This window comes from Ochlerotatus camptorhynchus, unplaced genomic scaffold (genome assembly GCF_037179485.1).
Source record: "Ochlerotatus camptorhynchus isolate MF236.1 unplaced genomic scaffold, CSIRO-AGI_Acam_v1.1 ptg000082l, whole genome shotgun sequence".
Classification (NCBI taxonomy): Eukaryota; Metazoa; Arthropoda; class Insecta; order Diptera; family Culicidae; genus Ochlerotatus; species Ochlerotatus camptorhynchus.
In genome coordinates this window covers 2202329-2229383 of record NW_027040572.1, presented here as the reverse complement: position 1 = coordinate 2229383, position 27055 = coordinate 2202329, and the positions used below count along the sequence as shown (strand labels likewise).

The 27055-nt window shown below is 39.6% G+C and overlaps 1 protein-coding gene across 1 annotated transcript in view; it reads right to left on the bottom strand.

The window, feature by feature from the left end:
• Nucleotides 1–909: 909 nt before the first annotated feature.
• Nucleotides 910–27055, bottom strand: part of LOC135698118 (ankyrin-3) — a 45961-nt gene continuing 19815 nt past the window's right edge. The window contains exons 3-9 of the mRNA XM_065217994.1: nt 8417–8580; nt 8220–8335; nt 3715–4077; nt 3499–3652; nt 3258–3436; nt 3094–3197; nt 910–2102 (exon numbers count right to left, since the gene is read on the bottom strand). Of these exons, the coding sequence (XP_065074066.1) occupies nt 1197–2102; nt 3094–3197; nt 3258–3436; nt 3499–3652; nt 3715–4077; nt 8220–8335; nt 8417–8580 (1986 nt within the window). The 3' untranslated portion in view covers nt 910–1196. The remainder of the gene's footprint in view (nt 2103–3093; nt 3198–3257; nt 3437–3498; nt 3653–3714; nt 4078–8219; nt 8336–8416; nt 8581–27055) is intronic.

The window sequence follows — 27055 nt, the reverse complement described above, 5'->3', positions numbered from 1 at the left end:
TACACCGAAATCCAAGATCGATCGCAATACACGGATTATCAGACCGACTCAAAATTGAGTTGAATCCGATTCAATTTTGCCAAATGTGTGGATCTGCTCACAAAGTGAGTAAAAAACTGCTCCAATATGAGGAAAATCGAGATAGTTTCACTCAGTCTTTAGTATTTTGCCGCTCTTCGCATGCCGGTCCCATAGTCGTATTTGTCAAAACTGAGTTTTTCAATGCAAATGCTAGCTAACTAGCCAAATTTTTAGAATACTGGATGAACTCGACAACTCTAAAAAAGTTTGCAAAGAGCGGCGGCAGTATACTCCTTGACTGAGTTAAACTTCCGTCGATTTTCCTCATATTGGAGCAGTTTTTCCCGGAGAAGTGAAGACAATTTTACTTACTTTGTGAGCAGATCCACACTTTTGGCAAAATTTAATCGGATTCAGCTCAATTTTGTGTCGGTCTGATCGTATAGTGCGATCGATCTTGGAATTCGGTGAAGTAGTATGATGTCCGTCCATATCAAGCCGTTTGGGGAGCTCTTTGCTACCTTGCTTAGAATGATTCAATGTACCTTTCACCCTACGAGGATCGTTGATCCACTTTTGGCAAAATTGAGCCGAATTCAACACAGTTTAGTTAAGTAGGATCGTGAAACTGGTCAAAAATCTTAAAAATGAATCCAAGTTACGTATTGTCATCGAAACAAAAAAAAACGACTTCTTAATCTTAACTTTCATTTTATTGTAATATTTTAAAACACGGTAAGGTGTTGCGTAAACACGTGTGCTTACTTGACTGTTGCGATAAAGCGAATAGTTTCCTCGTATCCTTTTTATTATTTTCGTGATGCGGAAAAGGAGAGATTGTGAGAAGAAAAGGAGCAAAAAGTGTGGGGCAAAATATCCTAGCAACAGTTTCTTTTTTTCCTATTTCACCTGTAATCAGTTAACGTTTGCTTCATTTGAGTTGTTATTATAAGAGACCTTGCTATGTTATCCTGTTTCAGCATCTGGTAGTGATTGTTTGTTTGTTTGTTTTTTTTTTTTTTTATTTAACCTCGCATTGATAAGATTGATTTATTTCTTATTTACACAATATCTAACACTGAAAAACGCGGACATTTATATTCATAGAGAGAGAGATTATGGGAGGGGGGGGGGTGTATTACGGAGCTGCTGTATAGTGCATCGACCCGTTTTGTCTACCCTTCAAAGTTCAGTACGTACTCCTTTAGTGGAAGTGGTAGGTTGAGCCTGTTTATGCTCGGTGCCAGCTTCTTGTTTAGGCTATTGTATATACAAACGCGACAGAGTTGTTTCAAACTGCGAGGCTTCTTGTAGAGGGTGATTATCAGATGCCTCAGGTTGTCAATAGATTTGTTCGGGACCTGCGCTATAAACAGATTGTGCAGCGATTTGAGGCAGTTGAATAGCGTATCGTGCTTCATCGAGTAGTAAAATAGATAGATAATACGTTGGTAGGTTTGCTCGCGATCGAGCAGGATGAACTCCTTTCGCGTGATGAGCATAATGTAATAGAACAGTAGATAGTTGCGTGCATTGTTTCGGAACGAGCTACGTAGATTGTCGCTTCCGTTGCCATTGCTGGCTGGTCCGGCAACGTTGGCAGTCGACGGGCCGGCAGTTACACTCCCACTTGGTCCTGCAACGTCACCTCCTCCAACGGCTCGCATTCCACCGAAATTTATGAAATCATTTACATAGTTCATCGACGAACTACTGCTGCCACTCATCATCAGCTTATTGCTCAGGGTGATGTTCGGGTCGGTTCCATACTGGATCAGCACCAGCAGCAGCTCGTACACGCACAGGATATCCGGACAGGTACGCACGTTCACGATCATATCGATCACCGACTGCAGGATGTGCTGGGACGTGATGTTGCAGTCCAGTCCATACTGCAGCAGCAATATCAGAATATTTTTGATAAAATCAAAATTGGCGCGCTTCTGCGTATCACAGTTGAGGGTAAAATTTTCCGACACGGTAAAAATCAACACGTGCAGTGGCGTGAGATTCGAGCGGTACGAGCAGTTCGGGTTGGCACCATTCTGCAACAGTATTCGAATGCAGTTCAGATAGCACACCTGGCGGGAGAACGAGTAGGAGGAGACAAAAAGTGGTATCAGTAATGCTCCAGCTGAAATGGTTTGCGTTTGTAATTGTAATGCACTGGAGGAGAACGTAAATCGATTTTACAACCAAGCCTTAAAGCGAAATGGAGGTGAAAGTAAGGGAGGCATGGATTACTAAGCCTATTACATGTGGGAGAATTGGAAATGTCTTTTTAAGAAATTCTAAATACAATAATGAACCAATTTGGTTAGCCCTCTTTTTGATTTTTTTTTTTCTGGTTTTCTACGAAACTTATGTGTTCTTATTGCCAAATTATACCATGAACATCCAACTTGACGATGAATAAGAAAGATTAGAAATTACGGTTATGTGAAATTATTGAGATATAAAAGTCTGACGTGCGGAAGAACTGACAAAATCGGATCATTACTGTGTAAAGCAGTTTAAAACAACAGAGAACAATAGGTATATGTCGTTACAAAGAACCGGTAGAAATGTAATAAGCGATGTACAACCACGACCTGGCGCTTCTTAAAAAAAAAAGAATTGCGGTTGACATGTATGATGAATAGTAACACCTTCTTTGTTCGTTTCATACTTTGTCGTTAGGCACTTAAAGAAATACAAGCCAATGCATAGGCCGGACATCGCATGTGGAAGACGAATAAGTCAACAGCCGAATGAGCGAAAGTGAAAGAGTGAACTTAGGAATCGTTCCAGAAATTTTGCAAATGAAAATAACGCATTCAAGGCACAATCTCGCACTTATAAACAATATTCAAGATTCTGAAATTGGCAGTTGGAGAAATCTTCGAGATCCCGTACTTTAAAAAAAAATAGGCTTAGAGGGACTTTCTCCGGGATCTCAGATTTCAAAACTTCAATATCTCTGGGCTAAGAAAAAAGATCCTTAATTTAGATTTCAATTTCAGATCCTGCAGAAAATGCAACAAACTATAACAAATGATTGGGCATAAACATGCAATGTGCAGAAAAAATTACCTTCATCGAATGAGTAAAGTGGTGTAGTGGATCTTTGTTGATCAAGGGCACTAGGCAGACCATAATCGGAACCGATCCATCTCGTCCCACAATGTTTGGATCCCCTGTAAAAACAAACACGGTCAGATGTATTGTCCTGATGGACAATGTCCAGCATCACTTACCTCCTTCCTTTATCAACATATTCAGCAGCTCGTAGCACACTTCCCAGTCTCTAATATGGCGAAAGACGCAGGCCAGCGCACTGTTGCCGGCCTGGTTGATTGAGCTTTTAGCACCGTTCTGCAGCAGGAAACGCACCAGATGCAGCACGTCCCACTTGTTCCACTTGTCGTAGCCATACCTAGGGAGGAAATTGGAACGTTTCCAAGTTTCAAGAGACACATAACGGATGCTATAATTTACCTTGCCTCCTCTAGCGCATACCGGACGATGATCGCATGCAGTGGAGTATTGCCGAGCGAGTCTGGACTATTGATTAGCTCTTTACAGCCACGTTCCAGCAGTATTCGGATAGTGTTGAGGGTATCTTCGGCGGATTTCCTCGCCGCTAGGATAACTGCGCGGAAAAATTACCATTACTACTATTTGAACCTAGTTGAAAACATTAACAATACATACCGACATGCAGCAGCGTCATCTGCTGGGTGCACGTGCGCACCGTCGTAATGGCACCATGCTGGATTAGCAGCTCCAGGAAGCGTCCATCGTGTAGCACAGCCTGATGGATGGGATAGTACTCATCCTTGATGAGGTTGATCTCGTCCGAACGGGTTTGGACCAGATGCTGGACACACTTCCAGGCACCACGCTCGCAAGCGATGTGCAGCAATGGTTTCCGCACCCGGAAGGGCATCCACGGTTCCTCCATTTTCTGGGCCAGGATGTTCAGCACATTGATCTGGTCCCCGTCGATGGCGTAGCAGACTGCATTCTGCAGCTTGGTATTAGGCCGCTCGCAGACGCCTACGTCGTCTCCTTGATCTGGAAGATGGGATTCAAACTAAGCATTGGCGGCCTCCGGCATTCGACAAGGAAGAGGGGATAAAATGTGAAAATGATACGTATTTGGAGAATGTTTGGAATTATTCCTGAGAAATTTGAAAAAGAATTCTTACATACGTTGGCAATTGCACAGAATGTGCGCTTGTACGAATAAAAAACCAGCCTCGGGGAACACCGTTTGGAATAAATCAGTTTGGCATAACATAACTTAGCATAATCGTTATTTGGCATAACAAAAAATCGTAATTTGGCATAACAAAGTTTTACCTAGGTGCTTTTTTATTGTAAATGTGGTGTACTTTCATTATATAAAGTCGAAAAAGTAATTGGACCAAGTTTTGAATATTTTTCCAAAAACTTGAGTTTTCTTTTAAATCATAACTTGTTTGTCCATCATTTTTCCATATTGACCTATAGTGCAATAGATGGCATTTTTTATCCTCTAAAACATACCAACAAATAAAAAAAAATACAAAAAATCCTTTTTTAAGAAAAATTGTTTTTAAGATTCTATTTGAAATTAAAAAAAAAAAAGTTGGATATTTTTTTAGGGTGCATATTTTTTTTTTCAAATAGTCCCATCCATTGTCTGCAATATTGCCCGAGACACTAAACCGATCGGACAAACAGTTTTCGAGTAAAATTTTTCTGAAGATAAGCTTGATATTTTTCTATATGCCCTTTTCAAAAATAAGGCTGGATTCAAAATAGTGATATGAAGATGCAAAATGGCATTGTCGGTCATAAGGAACGTTTCTGCAAAATTTCAACCTAAACAAAAAATACAAAAATAGACCGATTTGCGAATTCGTATGGAATTGCTCAGATGCAAACAGAACTTAAATAATACTGGTGCCACTTGCGCTCCTGCCTCAATGGCGTACATTTAATAGAGATTTTCGCTTCTTTCAAACATGAGCTGTTCTTGCGAGTTTTATGTTTGCAGTAATTATTGGCGCTTTCTCACTGCTCCTCCTATTTCACGCAACCAATGAAACGAAAATTTCTTATTTTTAATTTAATACCTAACTAAATGTCCGATACTTCCTATTTTATTATGTTTCAACGCTGGCGTTATTAAACCGCATTAAAATTTTAACGTTTCCATTGTTTTATGCCAAACGTTCATTATGCCAAATGATTATTGTGCAAAACAGGGTAGTCACTGGCATTAGGTATACACCTCGTGATTACAGTTTCAGAGCAAGGGAAGAAATATTAAATTGTTTAGTCCAATATCTGAAGTGGGTGAGCTGCCCATACTAGCATATCTCCCCCATATCTTTACTTGATTGTCTATCCATATGAGACTGTTATGCGATTGTGGATTCCCCATTCATATATGAAGAAAGTACGGATTCCCTTCAGTACCCATAATCGCATAGCTGTCTAATGTGGATAGAAAATCAAGCAAAGGTAGAGCAGATATGCTATTATGGGCAGTTCACCAACTTTCTAAAGTAGGTGAAGAACTAAAAAAAACGTTATGGAAGGGAAAGGGAATGAATTTGTAAGTAAGGGATTATTAACTGACGTCAACCCTAAGCCATCGAAACTTCCTCAAAGTACCAATGCTGTCGATTCATGATTGACATGGCTGTTTAGGGCCCATGCATTAATTATGTCACGCTAAAACCATAGCCGGTCGAACTCCAGACGAATCTAGAACCGAACTACCATTCATACTGACAACAACGCTCTGATGAGACAACCAAAACCCACCCCTAAGCTCATCCCCTGATCCTATCCTTCGACAATGTACCCTTCTAACCTCGAGTAGGCCACGAGTATTCGGCCCAACTTCTACTAGACATAGAATTAAGTGAATTTTGTTACAAACAAACAATGAACAATGAATTATCGGCTCCGTAAAGCTAACGCGATTGAGCCTTCCAAATAAATGAACTCTATAAAAAAAAAGTAGATGGTTGATGTGTGTACACAGCAAAAAAATGTTGTTGAATATTACATCAAAACAGCTGCACATAGGTTAATCCGTCGGTTGTTTAATATTACGATGAGCGATGTACTCGAAGGTCTTTGGTAAAATACACAAAACCGACGTAATTTGCCCGATGTAATAAATTAGACGTACACGAAGCGATGTACACAATTGGATGTAATGGCAAAACGATGTACACGGCCGTTCAATGTTACTCACTGGCTGAGCAAAATTTTATAGCAATCTCTTTCTCTCTCACATAAATTTTACTCAGTTTTAGTAAAATTGCCGTTACAGATCTATAAGTAACAGCAGTTTAACTGGGTGAAATTTCCGTGAGAAAAAATGAAATTGTAATACAATTTTACTCAGTCGCCGAGATTCGACGCAAAGGAAAAATTGACGAGGAAAATGTTCAAAAGACAGGATGTTTTATTCATTTTATTCGTTACATGGATACCGTGAGTATGTAACAATTACCACTCATGTTCTAAAATTGCATGCATACATTTTTTTTTTTGTATGGGAAATCCGTTTCGAACGAAATGCAGAATAGGGGTGGTTGACATCAATAACATAACGCATCACAATTCAATGTTCTACGATATTCAATTCTTCTTTATCCACTTCTACTTCAGCGATTCTAAAAATGAATCGAAAATATATAAACAAAAAGCAGCCAGAGTGCGGAGCTTATACATGCTTTTTTTAGTGGGTCTAATTTGGGATTCAATCCTTGACTGTTGGAGTGTGCTGCTGCCGTTGTCTTTGTACGATCTCACTGGGCCACGGTTATTCTCATATATGAGAATGGTTGATAAAGATGAAGTCACAGTACTGAACACTCAGAACTCGGCGCAGGTGTATCACATTTTCGTTTGGAGAAGGAATGCTCGGGTTGGTTGAACGGTATGCGAACCTCCAAATAAGACTAGGACGTCTCCAGGCAGTTGAAAAACCAGCACTGGAATAACAACGGCGGTTCGTCGTCTCAAACGTCAGCTCGATCCGCATCAGACCGAAAACCTGGCAGTGTTTTGAGATTTAATATCGAGTAGTAATTAGCTGTCATATCGCATAATATTAGTGTAATATGACACAACTATTTGTTGAATGACCTATGTGCAGATGTTTCTATGTAATAATTATGTTATTTATATGTGAATATTACACACATGTGACGGAATGAAAAATAGTAATTTTGTTTCTCCGTAATTCGAAGAACGATATAATATTACAATGAATTGGTGTTAATTTGCATATATTTCTCACAATTACATCTAGTTTCTTGATACGTTAGCATCATTGGTTGGTTGAGGCATATTACTTTTTTTTTGCTGTGTAGTTGAAATTGAGTACAAGTGAAACTAACTTCATGGTAATTTCGTGGAATCGAGTAAATGATAACGTCATTAAAAAGCCTACTCGTGAAAATCCATGTAAAAAGAGTTATTGAACGGCATCTTTTGGTTTCGATGTTGTGCAACAAGTTGAACAGTTTGTTTTGAAATAATTATTATTTCATTGCACGAATCTTTATCGTTATTCATTGCACGAATCTTTATGGTTGTATGATTTAAATTTAAATTAAAAAATGGAATAAGAATCATAAAATGAAGCAGTGTTACGAAAAACTCAAACACCCAAATCTCTTACTTTAGTTTAACCGCCTATGAGTGCTAGCCTGCGAAATTCAACTGCGCAACAACCACCGATGAGAATTTCGCATCAAACATTCATTGCTAAATATTCAATTGTTGCTCATTGTTATAAGTCTTGTTTTTATTTTATTCGATGGAAAACTAACAAAACATACATGAGCAACGCTCATTAAGTATGTGCGATTTTTATGAGTATTAAGCTGGAATGATTTTTTGGCGTTGAACTAGAAAATGCATGAGAATCTGAAGCGTGAGATTAGTTTTTCAGATTCACACGTAAGTATATTCCCTCAGGAGAGCTCAATGAATAAGATCTGAGAATGATTTTCTGAACACTGCTTGAAGCATCTCTAAATCCTTAATACATGAGGAACAGGAATTTGGTTTGATTGATCAAATTCGGAACATTTTTGTTTAAACACGAATAGTGGGAAAAATGGGAGTGATCTTCGTTTCCAGGCCTAAGAGGCTATTATGCTGAGTTCTGTAAGCACTAGAATAAATGTTAGGTATCTTACTTTTGTATTTTCCACTTTCTTCACAGTTGTGCGAATGGGCACCGGGAAAACACATCCTCGCTTCCGTATCGATCCTGGCTCCATGTTTTAGTAGCAGTTCAACGCATTCCTCATACCTATAGAAGAAATACATTATGGAAATCACTATGAATGAGGCAATCCTTATCAGAGCTAATCTACATGATCGACAAACCTACCCTTTTAGGCATGCAATGTGAAGTGGCAGCGAGCATGAGCTCCTATTTACATCTGGACGGTGCCGCTGCAGCAACCATCTGGCTAGTTCTATGTGGTTTAATCCTACGCTTTTTTGGAGCAAGTTGTAGCCCGTTTCGTCGTGTATTGCTAGGATGTTTTCGTACTGAAATGGAAGGATAGTAAAAAATACAACATTTAATACGATTTTCAGAAATGATACAGATTTAAGCTTAGTTTGAAATCACTGCCACTCAAAGGGTTTTATGACGTACAATTGATTTGTTTATGATTATCATAAACTTGCTCACACCCACGAACAAGACTTGTAAAGTGAACCGTTTAGTTTTGTTTCTATAACACACCTCCGCTACGTCAATCATTAATTATTGAAACCCCAAATAACAATAACAACAACCATATCGACGTGTGTGTTTGCTTGAAACGCGATCTACGCCATTCCCTAGAACCTGAGCATTTAAAATATTGACAGTGCAAAAAAAGCGTTTGCCGTACAGCAACTAGGGTGGCCCTCGATTTCCTGCTTCGCTTTCAAAAATCATCTAGAAATATGATGACTAAGGAGAGCAGTTGCTCTATTAGAAGCGGGGATGATCAAGCAAAAAGCACATCTCGTGGGTCTGGGAATGGAATCGTACAATATTGGATACCGTAAGTGGGGACTGCTTTGTGCCCGACTCATTTCAACTGATGTCGTTTAATAATTATCAACTGAAAATCTACTGACACTAGCTGAATTGGATTCATTAAATCTATAAAGCTACTTTAAGTCGCTTTTAGAAATTTGAGTTAGTAGGTATTCACGATTCATCTAGTTTTAAATTGTTGAATGATTGTCAATACAGGGAGAGGATTATAAAATTTATTTAACCCTTATGTGCATGGACCTCCCTTAGCTCAGTCGGTAAAGGCGCAGCTACAAAGCAAGACGATGCTAGAGGTGGCAGGATTCGATTCCCGGTCCGGTCTTTGAATGTTTCGGATTGAAAAATTTCTCGACTTCTCTGTGCATAGAATATGATTGAACTTGCCAAACAATCATACTAATGCAAAAATGGCACAGGCATCGAAAGCGCTCAATTAATAACTGTGGAAGTGTATCTAGAACACACTAAGTTGAAAGGACGCAATCAGCAGCTAATATACGATAAGGAGCTGTTCATTAATTACGTAGATGTTTTTTTTTAGGATTCTTGCCCCCCACCCTGCGTAGACAATTGACCATACATTTTTTTAAATTTGAATGGGCCGTAGATAATTGTCAACCCCCCCCCCCTCCTAAACTGTCTACGTAGTTTATGAACAGCCCCAAGCAATAAGCTTGAAATGCAAAGAAGAATAAGAAGAAGAAGAAGTTATGTGGGCAAGGAATGTTTTGCTTTTTTCCGTGTTATTCAAATGGGACCTGGATACCCCGCCGCGCCCATAACGGTTAAAATTTTCGACCCATAGGTACAGTAATGGGCAAAAGTATATAACACCGACAAAAAGTTCAATGAGCTATAACTGTTCAGGATGTGCATCATAATTTCTCAAAAATTATGGCTGCTGGTTGATCAATTATTCAAGGTTATGGTGAAAAAAATCAATCTGCTGTAACTTGTTTTTGGCGGGAACACATTTTAGTCGAATTAACCTTTTAGCGGACGCGTCAAAACAAGTCTCGTAAGCAGGCGTGTCGTGTACTGATTACACGGCAAATAATTCCAGTTATAGCTCTTGAACTATAACAGATAGAAAGATGCAGTTTTCAGCATAATTTTACAGTCGGACAATACCCGTGTGGCAGTAGCTAGTTTGGACGAGACCCGTTTAGTCGTTATATTGGTTGGGAACTGACTCACTAGGTGGCGTCAGAGTCTATAAACTTCTTCTATAGATATCTCAGCATGGAGACCAGATACATGCTTCGTGTCTTCTGCAAAGTTGTTCAATTGGACGAAGCTCATTCAGTAGTGATTAGTTTAGTTGGGAATTGATTCATTAGGTGGCACCATGATATCTCATAATCAAGACCAGACCAGAAGTTTAATGTTTTCAGAAAAGTTGTAAATTGACTCACTAGATGGCGCCAGAGTGCAAATAAACTTCTTTCAGAGATAACTCAAGATCCAGACCAGATAGAAGATTTATGTTGTCAGCAAAGTTGTTCAATTGAACGAGACCCGAGAGCTTTGTTTCTATAATGTTATTTTTTTCCTCATATACTCAGACTGGTGGTGACTAGTGGAATGATAATTTATGTGTTGTTCACACTTCGTTTTTTTTTTCTTTGTTTTTAGAAAGCAATTGTACAAATATTCAATGCTATATAACTGCTCTATAGCTAAGTGTACTAAAACTGTCTTAAATTACATTCTGCAATGTATTTGATAAAAATTAATTGTTTTTATGTTATTTTCATTCATTATTAGGTATGCTGTACCTATTCGGTATCAAGGAAGCTCACACGAACATTATCGAACTGTGGGATAAAGATCTAACAGGACTACCAATTCTGCGTTCACTAATAAGCTATAAATGCACTTTGACTATATGTTTTTAGTATTGCTTCTACGTGAAGTCAACGATTTACATAGTTGAAGATGCTAATTTCAAATAACAGACTGTAGTGGTAATTTTTATACGATAGATGGAGTAGATGAAAGCATAGAGTTGATAGTTCCGTTAGAGAACGGCAGTGTGAAGATTGTATATAGATATTAGAATAGCGAACTAGGACAACTTTTTAAGGAAGGTACAAATCGGTTTTTTCATCTCTACCAAACTCCCCCTTTGGAGAGGGATGGTGAGGGGTGTCCCCCCCGCCACCACTGGCAAAAAGAGATGAAAACCGATCCGTTCAAGTACCAACTGTGTGTTTGAAACAGTTCTACCGATTTTTACCGCACTTCAATTGTTATTTGAAGGAAAGCATCCAGTCGTAGGTTTGGAAATTGCAACTATTGTTTACCCCTACCACGATATGTGCTCCTGTCATCGTCGACTTGACGATCTCGAGGGGACACGGGTGGGGTAGGTGTTGCTACTGTACCTTTCGACCATTGACAGTAATTGATGGTATGCTCCCATCCAGAGTTATGTACTTTGACTATATGTTTTTAGTATTACTTCTACGTGAAGTCAACGATTTACATAGTTGAAGATGCTAATTTCACCTACCCCACCCGTGTCCCCTCGAGATCGTCAAGTCGACGATGACAGGAGCACATATCGTGGTAGGGGTAAACAATAGTTGCAATTTCCAAACCTACGACTGGATGCCTTCCTTCAAATAACAATTGAAGTGCGGTAAAAATCGGTAGAACTGTTTCAAACACACAGTTGGTACTTGAACGGGTCGGTTTTCATCTCTTTTTGCCAGTGGTGGCGGGGGGGGACACCCCTCACCATCCCTCTCCAAAGGGGGAGTTTGGTAAAGAGAGATGAAAAAACCGATTTGTACCTTCCTTAAAAAGTTGTCCTAGTTCGCTATTCTAATATCTATATACAATCTTCACACTGCCGTTCTCTAACGGAACTATCAACTCTATGCTTTCATCTACTCCATCTATCGTATAAAAATTACCACTACAGTCTGTTATTTGAAATTAGCATCTTCAGCTACGCTATAAATGGTTTTTATTTCTTCTACGTCATATGAGATTAGATGACTCAGAAACTTGATCGGAACGTCGAAAAGAATTGCAAGACGAGTTATACTCCAGAGGGTATGATGACCATTGATGAAATGCTACATCCTTTTAGGGGCCGATGTAGCTTCATACAGTATATGCCGAAAAAAACAGCAAAATATGGCCTTAAAGCTCAAGCATTATGCCATGCCAAATCTTACTAATTCTACTAATTCTCCCACCCAGATGTAAAGCTATTGGTTTCTTCGATCAAGGATACTCATAGGAACATAAAAATGGATAATTGGTACACGAGCCTCGCTTTGTCAATTTATTTGTTTAGCACTGGTCTTACATGTCTTGTCACTATAAAAAAATCGTAGGGAAATACCTGTGGAGTTCTTAGCCAGCAAGGCACGAAAGGTTCATAGTAGGTCGGATTTCAGAAAAAAAAGCCATGCTGGTATCATATGTTCCAAAAATTAATCATATGTTCCAAAAATACTGCTATCTGTAATGCATGGTCAACCTGATGTCGAAGAATCAACCGGCAAGCCAGTCATCCTTGACTACAATGAGACAAAAGGTGAAGTTGAAACCGTTGAAAAAATGTGTGCTGCTTACTGTGTGTCAAAGAAAACTCCTCATCCTTTTTTCTACATACTAATGAATGTCGCTGGAATTAATGCGCAAATGATTTATACGAAATCTTACAAAGCAGAATGTATGCCTCGCAAGATTTTCTTAAAACATCTTGCTTTGGAACTGATGAAGAAACACCTCTAGGTATGATCCAAAATCCCAACGCTGCCCTGCAACGTGATTTCATTTTTGCGCAACTATCTAAACGTTGACACAGAGCAATTCCAATCCATGCCGGATCGTGATAAGGGAAGATGTAAGCACAGCAAAAACTCATCAACCACAAGCCGTTTGTTTACAGAAAGCACTCAACAATAGTGGAAAAATGCAAAGGTTGTCAATCAGCGGACTCAGCAAATGCTATGTTTGTTATTAACTTGTATTCATGATTTTTGTTATTAAACACCAACAATAAAGCATTAAAGAAAAATTCTATTAATTCCTTAAACTGTTTACACAAAATTCAATTTCATATCACATGTTCCATTTACCTTTCTTGTTATTTGTATTCTGGCGCCACATAGTGAATCATTCCCCAACTAAACCATTCACTGCTGCACAGGTCTCAATCGTGTAGAATACTTTGTAAAATAGCTTCTATTTGGTATCAATCCTGAATTTCTTTCATTCTTTCATCACTATCCCAACCCAAGTCCCCTCTTGTTTCATTTCAGCTGTGCTTTCAATGCTTCGATATCCACAGCAAATGCCCGCCAATACAGTGCAGTGACACTCATCCGTCGAATGAAGCAGAAAGAAAATTTACCAATATCCCTTTCCCTTTGCCCCTCCCCTTTCCTCTAAATAAATGTATTTATTAATCTCGAGTAAACCGCGAGTATTCGGCCCCCATTCTACTAACATTAGTTGTAAAAAAAAATTATAAAAAATTATATTTAAATTAATTTGGCTCCGCAAAGCTACTGCATTTGAGCCTTTACAAATAAATGGATTATTTTGTACTCTGGCACCACGTAGTGGGTTAATTCTCAACTAAACATCACTACTGAATAGGTCTCATCCGTTTGAACAACTTTGCTGAAGATAGGAACTTTATATATGGTCTTGAGCCTGAGTTACCACTAGATTGTTAACTTTATTTATTCTCTAAACTACTTCTTACTAACGGGTGTTCAATAAAAAAATGAGAGTTTTATCAGTAATATAGCTAGTAAAAAAAAATTATCAACGACTGGTGCCGCCGACTGTGTTTATTTACGCTCGTATTTAGTGAGTCAATTCCCAACTAAACTAGGTACTAGTCTAGGTACCAGTGATGGAAAAGTTCGCAAAAAATCACTATGACTCGCGAACTTTTCCCTTGGAGAACTTCGTGAAATATCGCGAACTTTCCCAACACTGCTAGGTACTACTAAACGAGTCTCGTCCAATTGATCAAGTTAGCTGAAAACAAGAAACTTCTATCTGGTCTCAATCCTGAGATATTAACAGAAGGAGTTTATTTGTAGTGCGTCAATTCTCAACTAAACTAATCATTACTGAACAGGTCTCGGCCAATTGATCAACTTTTCTGAAGACTGAAACTTTCTATCTGCTATAGCTATAGTTCAAGAACTATAAATGGAATTATTTGCCGTGTACTCAGTACACGATCCGACTGCTTACGTGACTTTTTTTTATTCTCGGACCGTTACATAAGCAGTCGCGCTGGTGTACACGCGCAAAACCACGCTTTTGAAACAAGGGATTTTCAACTACAATTTTTTTTACGTAGGACTACGTATTTCAGGACAGGTGCCAATCCGGGGAAATGGAACGAAAATCGCAAATAATTTTGATATCACGTCAAAGTGGATGCACTACAATCATGTCGACAATATGGTGTAATATTACTTGCTAAAAAGAACAAAATTATCATTAACACTCCGAATACGGTGGGTAAAAAACTTTACGCCGACTACGAAGCCTCCGAAAAACGTGTAACGGCAAGTTTGCAATGGCACAACTTAGCCATTTCTTAATGAATTTCAAAAATTGTGGTACCTTTAGAATTCCTAGGGTTTCTAGATGATTTTGATTGCAAAAAACTTGAAAATAGAGTCGTCTACTTTTTTAAAAAGCGAAAAGAGTTGTTACACGTTTTTTTGAAAGGTGTGTTTGTAGGGTTTTGCAAGTGGCGCAAGATCTGTAATTTAGATTAATGGGCACAAATGTTCACAATTAGCCAGAATACAGTCATGATTCCATTATATGGATCCTGGAGACAACAGAACGGTCCTCGAAAAATCCGGAACATCCGTAAAAATGGTCAATCCATGATCCTGATCCTAGAGCTCTGCGGTTTTTTTGAAAACATTAGGAACTGTGATATAAACAAATATTTGGGGTCGTGACATAAACATGTACCTGGATGGCCATGGGACCGTCCTCCGAAAGATCCGGAACATCCGTAAAAGTGATCAACCCATGAAACTGATCCTAGAGCTACGCGTTTTTTTAAAATTAGGATCTGTGATATAAGAATGAATTTGGATCATGGACCAAGATGGCCATCGGACCGCCAGCGGAAGATCCGGAACATCCGTAAAAGTAGTAAATCCACGATCCTGATCTTAGAGCTCCGTGGTTTTCTTGAATACATTAGGAACTGTGATGATAGAAAGAATTTGGGCTTGTGACATAAACATGAATCTGGATGTCCATAGTACCATCCTCCGGAAGATCCGGAACATCCGTGAAAGTGGTCAAACAATGAAAATGATCCTAGAGCTCCGCAGTTTTTGAAAAAAACACTAAGACCTGAGATGATAGAATGAATTTGGGGTCGTGACATAAACATGGACCTTGATGGGCATGGGACCGTCCTCCAAAAGATCCGGAACACCCGTGAAAGTGGAAAATTCACGAAACTGATCCGAGTGCTCCGTGGTTTTCTTGAAAACGTTAGGAACTGCGATATTAGAATGAATTTGGGATCGTGACATAAACATGGACCCAGATGGCCATCGGACCGCCCTCCGCAAGATCCGAAAATTCCGTAAAAGTGGTCATTGTATGAAACTGACCCTAGAGCTCCAAGGTTTTTTCGAAATCACTTGGAACTTTCATATATAAATTAATTTGCGGTCGTGACATAAACATGTACCTAGAAGGCCATGGGACCGTCCTCCGCAAGATCTAGAACATCTTTAAAAATGGTCAATCTTTGAAACTGATCCTAGAGTTCTACGGTTTTTTCAAAAGCATGTGGTATAAGAAAGAATTCGGGGTCATGACATAAACACGTACCGGAGACGAACCAGCCCAGGGCTGAAAGTCTCCTTAATAAAGTTAAAAAAAAAACACGGACCTGGATGGCCATAGGACCGTCCTCCGGAAGATACGGAACATCCGTAAAAGTGATCCAGAGGTTTCTTATATCACAATATTTAAAAAAGAACTGCAGAGCTCTAGGATCAGTTTCTCAGTATGATATGTTCCCGATCTTTTGGAGGACAGTCTCATGGCCATCCGGATCCATGTTTATGTCACGACCCTAAATTCTATCTTAAATCGCAGTTCCAAGAGTTTTCGAAAAAAAACCACGGTTTTTTCACAGTTTCATCGATGATCCACTTTTACGGATGATCAGGATCTTCTGGAGGACGTTCCAATGGCCATCCAGGTTCATTTTTACGGATCTTCCCAAGGACTGTCCCATGGTCATTCGGTTCCATGTTTATGTTCAGACTCCAAATTCATTCTAATATCACAGTTCCACGGTTTTTCGTTCTTGGATCAATTTTATGGCTTGCAATCGAGCTAAGGCCTTGTTGTCCTCTGCTGTCCGAAGAAGTCGTTTCAACTCTACTCGATCCATGGCCAGACTTTGCCAGCCTTGTAGTCTGCGAAGGGTCCGCAGATCACCTTCTACTTGGTCGATCCACCTTGCGCGCTGCGCGCCTCTTCTTCTTGTTCCTGTTGGGGCGCTTTCAAGAACCATTTTCACTGCGTCGTCGTGCGACATTCTTACGACATGCCCAGCCTACCGTAGTCGCCCAATTTTTGCAATGTGAACGATGGATGGTTCTCCCAACAGCTGGTGCAATTCTTGGTTCATTCGCTTCCTCCACGTTCCGTCATCCAAGGGCGCGTTTGTCCTCCACGAGCATAGTCACGGTCTCGTGGCAGTAGACGGCCACCGGTCTAATCAGCGTCTTTTAGATAGTCAACTTTGTGGCGAATTTTATTCGACCGGAGCGTCCTCCGGAGTCCAAAGTAGGCACGATTCCCTGCCATAATGCGTCTTTGAAATTATCTGCTGGTATCATTTTCGACGGTCACCAGTGAGCCCAAATACACGAACTCATCGACCACCTCGATTTCGTCACCGTCAATCTGAACTCGGGGTGGGAGGCTAACATTGTCTTCCCTAGAACCTCTTCCTTTCATGTATTTTGTGTTTAATGTGTTGATGGCAAGTCCAATCCACCTAGCTTCAGCCTTCAGTCTGATGTACGTTTCCGCCTTCGTCTCAAAGTTCCGTGCCATGATGTCGATGTCATCGGTGAAGCCAAGAAGCTGTCTTGATACTCGTGTCTATCCCAACTCTTCTGATCACACCTTCTAACGCGATGTTGAATAGCAGACACGAAAGTCCATCACCTTGCCGTAACCCCCTTCGAGATTCAAAGGGACTCGAGAGTGTCCCCGATACTCGAACAACGCACATCACTCGATCCATCGTTGCCTTGACCAATCGCGTCAGTTTATCTGGAAATCCGTACTCGGGCATAATCTGCCATAGCTGATCACGATCGATTGTGCCGTATGCGGATTTGAAATCGATGAACAAATGATGTGTAAGCAAGTTGTATTTGTGGCATTTCTGCAGAACCTGCCAAATCGCGAATATGAACCCATGAATTCCTGCTGGTATTGCCCAAGAAATCTCTTGCAAATGGTGACAGGCGGCGTATAATTTGGGAGAGTACCTTGTAAGCGGCGCTCAGCAGTGTGATCGCGCGGTAGTTGCAGCAATCCAACTTGTAGATTGGGCATTGCAGCCCTTTTTGTAGATTGTGCATACAACACCTTGCTTCAATCCTCCGGTAATATCCCCTCCTCCCAAATCTTGGCAATTACCCAGTGCAGCGCTCTGGCCAGTGCTTCACCACCGTATTTTAATAGCTCACTTGGTTGTTGATCTACACCAGTTGCTTTGTTGTTCTTCAGTCGACCGATCTCCTCCTCAACTTATTGAAGATCAGGGGCCAGTAGCCTGTCGTCTCCTGCACGTGCTCCAAGGTCTGTTGCCGTGCCACCTTCGTTTTCTACTGCATCACCGTTGAGGTGCTCGTCATAGTAATGCTTCCACCTCTCAATTTTATGGAGTGACCATTTTACGGATGTTGTTGATCTTCCGGACGACGGTCCCATGGCTATCTGGGTACATGTTTAAGTCACGATCACAAATTCATTCTTATATCACAGTTCCTAATGTTTAGAATCAGTTTCATTGATTAACCTCTTTTACGGATGTTCTGGACTTACCAGAGGATGGCCCCATGGCCATTTGGGTCCATGTTTATGTCATAACTCCAAAATATTTCTTATATCGCAGTTCCACATGCTTTCGAAAAAAACCGTAGAACTCTAGGATCAGTTTCGAGGGTTGCCCATTTTTAAAGATGTTCTAGATCTTGCGGAGGACGGTCCCATGGCCTTCTGGGTACATGTTTATGTCACGACTGCAAATTAATTTATATATGACAGTTCCAAGTGTTTTCGAAAAAAAACCGTGGAGCTCTAGGATCTGTTCCATACATTGACCACTTTTACGGATTTTTCGGATCTTCCGGAGGACGTTCCGATGGCCATCTGGGTCCATGTTTATGTCACGATCCCAAAATCATTCTAATATCACAGTTCTTAACGTTTTCAAGAAAACCACGGAGCTCTCGGATCAGTTTCGTGAATTTTCCACTTTCACGGATGTTCCGGATCTTCCAGAGGACGGTCTCATGGCCAACAAGATCAATGTTTAGGTCACGACCCCAAATTCATTCTATCATCTCAGTTCTTAGTGTTTTTTTCAAAAACTGCGGAATTTTTCGGATCTTGCGGAGGACGTTCCGATGGCCATCTGGGTCCATGTTTATGTCACGATCCCAAAATCATTCTAATATCACAGTTCTTAACGTTTTCAAGAAAACCACGGAGCTCTAAGATCAGTTTCGTTAATTTTCCACTTTCACGAATGTTCCGGATCTTTCGGAGGACGGTCCCATGGACATCCAGGTTCATGTTTATGTCACAAGCCTAAATTCTTTCTATCATCACAGTTCTTAATGTTTTCAAGAAAACCACGGAGTTCTAGGATCAATTTCATGGGTTGATCACTTTTACGGATGTTCCGGATCTTCCGGAGGACGGTCCTATGGACATCCAGGTTCATGTTTATGTCACAAGCCCAAATTCTTTCTATCATCACAGTTCCTAATGTTTATAAAAAAAAAGCGGAGCTCTAGGATCAGGATCGTGGATTTACTACTTTTACGGATGTTCCGGATCTTCCGCTGGTGGTCCGATGGCCATCTTGGTCCATGACCCAAATTCATTCTTATATCACAGATCCTAATGTTAAAAAAACGCGTAGCTCTAGGATCAGTTTCATGGGTTGATCACTTTTACGGATGTTCCGGATTTTCCGGAGGACGGTCCCATGGCCATCCAGGTACATGTTTATGTCACGACCCCAAATATTTGTTTATATCACAGTTCCTAATGTTTTCAAAAAAACCGCAGAGCTCTAGGATCAGGATCATGGATTGACCATTTTTACGGATGTTCCGGATTTTTCGAGGACCGTTCCGTTGTCTCCAGGATCCATATATAGGAACCATGACTGTATTCTGGCTAATTGTGAACATTTGTGCCCATTAATCTAAATTACAGATCTTGCACCACTTGCAAAACCCTACAAACACACCTTTCAAAAAAACGTGTAACAACTCTTTTCGCTTTTTAAAAAAGTAGACGACTCTATTTTCAAGTTTTTTGCAATCAAAATCATCTAGAAACCCTAGGAATTCTAAAGGTACCACAATTTTTGAAATTCATTAAGAAATGGCTAAGTTGTGCCATTGCAAACTTGCCGTTACACGTTTTTCGGAGGCATCGTATTCGGAGTGTTAATACAATGCATGAACTGACATTACGCTGCTTTTACTGTATTTGTTTATTTATGTGGTCATAAAAATTACATGAAATTTTCGACATGGTTGTAGTGCATCCACTTTGATGTGATATCAAAATTATTTTTTTGCTGTGTACGTCGATCGATTCGGCAATTTTATAAGATTTGTGTGGTATGTCACACATGATAAATGTTAAATATGTAAATAGCTAAAAATTAAGAAATATGGAAACATTCAAATTTCTCATACATTTTCTTCGACCGCAAGGTGCTCAGCCCTAACACAGCCATCAGAAATTTGGTCCTTAACAACACAAGCCGAAGCCGCGTTGCACGTTGGACGGGTCGACCAAGAACTTGTTCCCTGCAGCGTGGACAACGTAGCATTTTTTCTATTCATTTAACTACATCAACTAAATACAGAAAAAAAGAAGGGGCATATAATGATAATCCAAATGCTTAAGTCAGTGTTCACTCGGCTGTCGACAAAAGCAGGCCACTCTCGATGTGTGCTACGCGATCGTCTGTTTTCTCGGCAGCAACTATTGTGTGGTCCTCCTCATTGTTCTTCATCAGCAGTTCTTTCGGTCGATGCGTCGTCGACTTTGGAAATCAACCGTTTCGTGATGAGTGTGTGAGTGCTGACCACGTTTTGCGTCCATTGCTGCAATGGACGCGCTCTGACCCTCGTTGGCGTACAACAATTTGCCATACAATGAAACTACTAGAAGCGGCTCCAGTTCTGATGGAGGAGGCTTTTTGGATAGCGGAACATAAAGTGTTTAGTGTGTTGTACCTTTTGACTATAGTTTTAAGATGTATTGTATAGTGACCAAGAATCCTCGGCTCTGTAAAGTTAATTCGGTTGAGCCTTATCAAATAAATTAATAAACAAAAAAAACAAATGCTTAAGTAAGCGAAAAGTAGAAAGTTTGACTGCAGTCATCGTTTGGCTGCCGAGTGATAAACAGGAGTGTTCGTTGCGTTGCACACTGAAAACGAAACTAACTTAGAGAGTGAATAACTTTTACTCCGTTGTGAGTCACTTTTACACATTCGTATGAATTTTTTTCTTAAAGCGTAGATTATTCAACGCATGAGTAACCTACAATTTAAAAAAATCTCCATACGAATCAGTAAAAGAGACTCATTCGCTGAGTAATATTCGTTTTCAATGTATATAGCTTGCCATCTCGGCTAGAAATTGGATATTGTGTGCAATTTGCTTCAAATTCCATGTTCTTACTTGACAGCACGACCAGAAAGAATGTTTCTGTATTCCGTGAAGTTATTCGGATGGACAATACCTATCGCACGATTGGCCTCTTAACTCAGAATTCACTCACCATGCAGCGCTAGTACCATTTGATTCTAAAGCAGTCTACATTCACTAAAAACGAATCTTATTCAGAGAGTGATTCACTTTTACGTAGGTTACACATGCGCTGAGTGACCAACGCTCTTAGAAATGTATCCTTACGAATGAGCAAAAGTTACTCACTTTCTGAGATATATTTTCGTTTTCGACTAGATAGGAGCTTGCTATCTAGTATTATTATTCAGATGGATAAGACCTATTATATACTTAACACGGGGTGATCAGTGAACCGGGAAATCGGGAAAAAGCTGAAAATCTTAAACCACCGGGAGAAGTCCTTGAATTTCGATGTTAAACCGGGAACAAATATACTTCGTCCTCTATTTGAAAAAAAAACCTCTCAAATACTAGATTTTCCGGATTTAATCACTTTGAAGAACTTATTCGATAGTTGGATGAAAATTCCAAAGGAATTTAGAGGAAATTTAAAAATGAATTCTTGATGTAATAAGGTAAGATACAAATTCCAATTGAGTTTTTGGAAGTGTTTTTATAGAGTTTTGACCACAACGCCAAGTCAATTGTTTAAGTTCAAAGTAGAATTATTAGGTGGTTGTGTGTAAAACTACATGACGATTGTAAAGAGGATAACAGGTTAAATTCTAATGAATATTCAAAATAAATTCCGAAAAGAAATGTAAATTGAGTTCTTATGAAAACTTTAAAGAAATTCCGAGTGTATGGAATTCTGAGGGAATTATAAAGATAATTTCAAGTGAATTCTGATGAAAGTTTAAAGGAACATCCGTGAAAAATATCAAGGGTTTCGAATTTTCAATTAAATTTCTAAACCATTTATTTTATCATTTATATACCGTTCCGATTCAAATTTCGGACGATTCAAATTTCGGACACTTTCATTTTTAATTAAATATTACATCCAGTTAGAAACAAAGTTATAATGTTAGATGATCGTGGAGGGCACTAGTCAAAAAAATTTAAAATTTACAAGACATGTGGATCATATTCGACCGAGATAATCAACTTTTAAAAGTGTCCGAAATTCGAGTTTAAGTGTCCGAAATTTGAATCGGCACGGTATTATAGAATGGAACAGCAAAATTATCTCGTAGTTCTCCGCCAACAATGCGGTTGTGCTTTGGACACACGTTGAAGAAAACATTACAACAAAGGTAATTGCTATTAGATATTTTTGCAAACAGTGACAGATAGCAGACATGAAGCTCAACGGAAGGTGCCGGACAAAGGTGTTATATCCTAGACGAATGGTAAGTTACAAATTCACTGTTGTCGTCGTCGTAGGCACCGGCGTAGTCGCTGTCGTAATCGCCGTCGTAGTCGCCGTAGGCAGTAGCGTTAGTATATTTAAAATTAACCATCAGCCGCTGAAACTATATGAATTATCGCGTATTTCTTTAAATTACATTGTTTATTACATACCAAATGAAAATTTAATCATATTTTGTCGTGGAGTGTTGCGATATTGAGATGCTCGATAACCCTAGAGAGATCGATTTTGCTTAAAGAGCAGAATATCATGGGTCTAATCCCAAGCTCCCCTGCAACAGAATAAACCACCATCGTTGGGTTCCGAGAGCATAAAGCGCAGTTAATATCCAATAGTTGAATTGTTTAAACTATGAGTTTCGGAAAGGGTGCGTACGTGATTTAGTTTGGAAGACATTGTTGGCTGCTTTCAGAGACGTCGCTTCATTTGAATAGCTTTTTGTTAAGTCGCTCGTAGATTGTGGTAATGTAAGGGGCACGGTGGCTATAGAGCAACCGTTTTTACTTAATGAGTAGAAGATCATGGGTTACATTACTTGGTTAATCTATCATCCAGGCCACTATCGTAGAAAATTGTTAATAACATAAATTCGAGGAACGATTCAGAAAAGTAATAAGTATATTTAGACCAATACGTACGACTGATCCGGTTCGGAAGACATTGTTAACTACTTTGGAGGATTTCATTTCATTGTAATAGCTTCTTGTAACCTATAATGAACGATCGTCGGTCGTAGCTTGTTGGGATGTAAGGGGCACGGTGGCCTTAGAGCGACCGTTTTTGCTTACTGAGCAGAAGATCATGGGTTAGAATCCAAACTCCTTTACGTCACTGAGTTCATAGTGTCACGTCATTTGCTTAACAGCCTTTAAAAGATCGCATCACTTCCCAATGTGTTCCCACTAACAAAAACGTCCTTCCCGTGACAGATGCAGAGGTATGCTCGGTCTCTAGTAACAACGGTTCACAGCAAAAAATATATTTTAATATTACATCCAAATGGATGCACTTCAATCATGTCGAAAATCTCATGTAATTTTTATGGCCGCAACAATAAACAAATACAGCAAAAGCAGCGTAATGTCAGTTCATACACTGAATTAATCATATTTTTGTCCTTTTTGTCAAGTAATATTACACCATATTTTCAATAAGATTGAAGTGCATCAACTTTGATGTGATATTAAAATAATTTTTTTGCTCTGTTGTTGAAATAACAATTCTTTCCTTCCCCGATGACCGTAAGGACGTGGCCGGCGCCATTTTGACCTCAAAGATAAGGATTCTCCGGATTTTGTACACTGAGAATGGATTGCTAGTCCCAAGCCCCATTCATATGGTTCTTTGTGCTAATTTCGCTAAATCTGGTCAACCACGGAGTAGCAGCTACTGAAATGTATGGTCGTCAATGCTCAATGCTCATGCTCATGCTCAACAATCAAACCCTCAACTTTTTGTTTTTTTTCTTCGAATTTTTCTTCACTACTAGAAAGAAGAAGAGTAGGGGGCTCTAATGTTGGCCTATGGATCTAAGATTGGGCCCATCGCTAAAAATCTGCTATTTATCAATTGTATCTAGATGAACGCGTCATTGGGATGGTACTAATGGATATTTTTGGTTGCTATTGAAAATTTAGTCTATTGCTGAATTTATGTATGGGCCCAAATTAGGGACACTTAGGCCCACACTACCTACATTTCCCCTAGATCTTCGAATACTACCAAAATCCGGACCAATTTAATTGAAATTTGCGTAATTTGTTTACATTTTTTCCAAAATGCGTGTACTAAGTACACTAGCGTGCCCGCTAAAAGAAGGTGTTTTATCAATATTTTGACTAAAACTGTGTAAAATTTCAGTTAAGTTGGTTTAGTGTACTTCAAGAAATAACCGTTTTAAAAAGCAATTTACTAGAATTGCTCATACTTCATGATCAAGTAAAAAAATATACCGATAAATCTTGAATAAATTAACAACCGGTAATTAAAATTTGAGAAATTTTGTTGCACATCTTATTGCAAATTGTGCACCCGAGGAAATGGATAAATTTGTATGATTTTCTACAATATTTGGCACATAGTCTATCATCACAAATTTGACACATTTTTTGTGAAGGAGCATTTAGCAATGATGTGTACTCTTGAGGGGGTCAGTTTTGTATCATCTCAAGTGTTATGTTCAGCCCAAAATCAATTACGGCACAAATTAACCTCAGCAAACTAATAATACTCCCACTTACGGTAGTGCAATAAAAAGCGATCAAAACAGCTGAGGAAACACAACCACCAAGGATCATGTGAGACTGTATTGCGTCAAACCCGATGCGGCGGGCGGCTGGTTGATTAGAAATTCCCGCTCTCGTCTTGTTTAGCAGCACGGAACAGAACAGCGATCTTTGCCGTCCATTGCTGCCCGGCATTTTAATCTCCTGTGAAAAATTCCATCTAAATATGCTCGATGACGTGCGCGTTCTGCTAGTGGGAATGACTTATTAAATTTCAATAATATTAGACAAGCCGATAAGGCACGAACTTAAGCTCACGGAATAAGAAAAAGATTGTAATATCGATCAACAATTTCAAAGCAGCGACTTCCACGAAACCCCCTGCCCCAGTCAAGGACATCCAGCAAATGCGGGCAAAATGGTAGAAATGCGCTGATTCCGTGTCCGTTTCCACTGTGCGGGCGCTGATGGGCTCCATCAAGAGGAAGGTTCGAGATTTCGTTCGAACTGCAGAAAAGTAAAGTAAATGCTGTAACTTTAAAGTTTTAATAAAAGTACTGTATATAAACAGAGGACCTTTAAAACTTATTGAAGCACGAATTACAGGCATTTTTGTGCGTACCAACTTACTTTTAGTCAGGCTTTACGCAGCTCCGGTGTGGGAATCATGTACACAGACTAATAGGAACAAAATCTAGGTCGCTCAGAACAGAGTGCTGAGGATGGTTTTTGATCGCTCCTTCGACACATATATAGAAATTGAGCAACAGTGAAAATCAGTGCTATGGCTTAACATATGGCAGCAAAATACATGCGTAATTCCCGGAAGCGCACGATCAAACGTCAGGCAGACGGTTCTCCCAAACGACTCAAGACAGCTGCAAAGAGAGTTCGGTGTTATCGGGCCAACATGAAAGCAGTCATGTCTACTGATTGGGACGCTGGAGAAGGTCGTTCAACGTAAGGCAGGCAATTCGAATTAAATTTTAACAACCTTTGGATCCGCAAACGTTTGACACGTAACTATGATGCTTACTATCTAAACATTGAACAAGTGGAACCTGTATACGAGCTTTTGATCTGTCTTTGAAATTCAATAACTGATCCCCCCTAACTTTCAATTAATGTTGTACTAAGCACCTACTTATTGGAAACCAAATGTTTGATTTGAGGAAAGTCACAGTATTATATTTTGCATGAATGATGATGCATTTTGTCAGTCCGCATCGTGCTCTGTTGCCGTGCGGATCTATTTGCTTTTTGCTGAAGGAAGTGTTACTACTACCTAAAGCTACAACAAATTTAAACAGCACTTTTCAGTGCTCAATCTGTAAAAAAAAATTTCTACCTTGTTCAACTCTTATTCCTCTTCGATCCTTGTTTGGACCCTACCCGAGGTAACCCTTCTTGGATATCGATTAGGAAAATTCCTCTTCGATCCTTCAGATTCTTATAGTAATCTGCTTGGAAGTCGATTTGGATAAAAATTTACTGCCGCCATGGCGCCTAAACGCAAAAGAAAGGGGCAAACTCTTGACCCCCCTTCTGATGAAATTATTTGAGTAATCAATTTGATTTGCTCACGGATGATGAAAATGATCCATAATCCAAGAAAAATTCTAGTAAACTTTCCCGGCTTAATGCCAAGAAGGAAAAGATTGCCCCTATTGTGATAACCACTTCCGATTTCCATGCTCTTCGCATGGAACTTTTGAATTTCGTGAAAGTTAAGTTTTCACTACAAATTGGACGTCGGGGTGAATGCCGTGTATTGGCTGAAACCTTGGACGGATTTAAATGTCTTCTCAAGTATCTTACTGAGAAGCAGCATAAATTTTTTACTTACGACACCAAAACTGAACATGTGTTCAAGGTTGTCATAAAAGGACTGCCCAGTGGTGAATCCCTGGATCAGATCAAAGATGAACTGGCAAAATTACTTGGAGTTGTACTACTCCAAGTAATCAAAATGAAAATGAAATCCCGTCCTGGCGATTCGCGCAACGGGATTTCTAATGATTTTTATTTAGTTCACTTCAAGTCTAGTGAACTAAACAACCTTAAGGTCTTAGAAAAAGCTAGCCTTATGCTCCATGTCCAAGTGAAGTGGGAACACTTCAGGAAGACTGGAGGAAATTTCCAAAACCTCACTCAGTGCCGTAAGTGCCAGGGATGGGGTCACGGAACTAAAAATTGCTACATGCCAGCTAAATGCATGAATTGTGGTGATTCCTCTCACGCAAAGGACGACTGTCCTGTGAAGGAAGGTCCTAAGAAATTTAAATGTTCAAATTGTGATGAAAACCACAAATCCAATTTTTGGGAATGTAAGACTTGCAAAGCGATCCTACAATCTCGTTCTAAGCGACAGGTA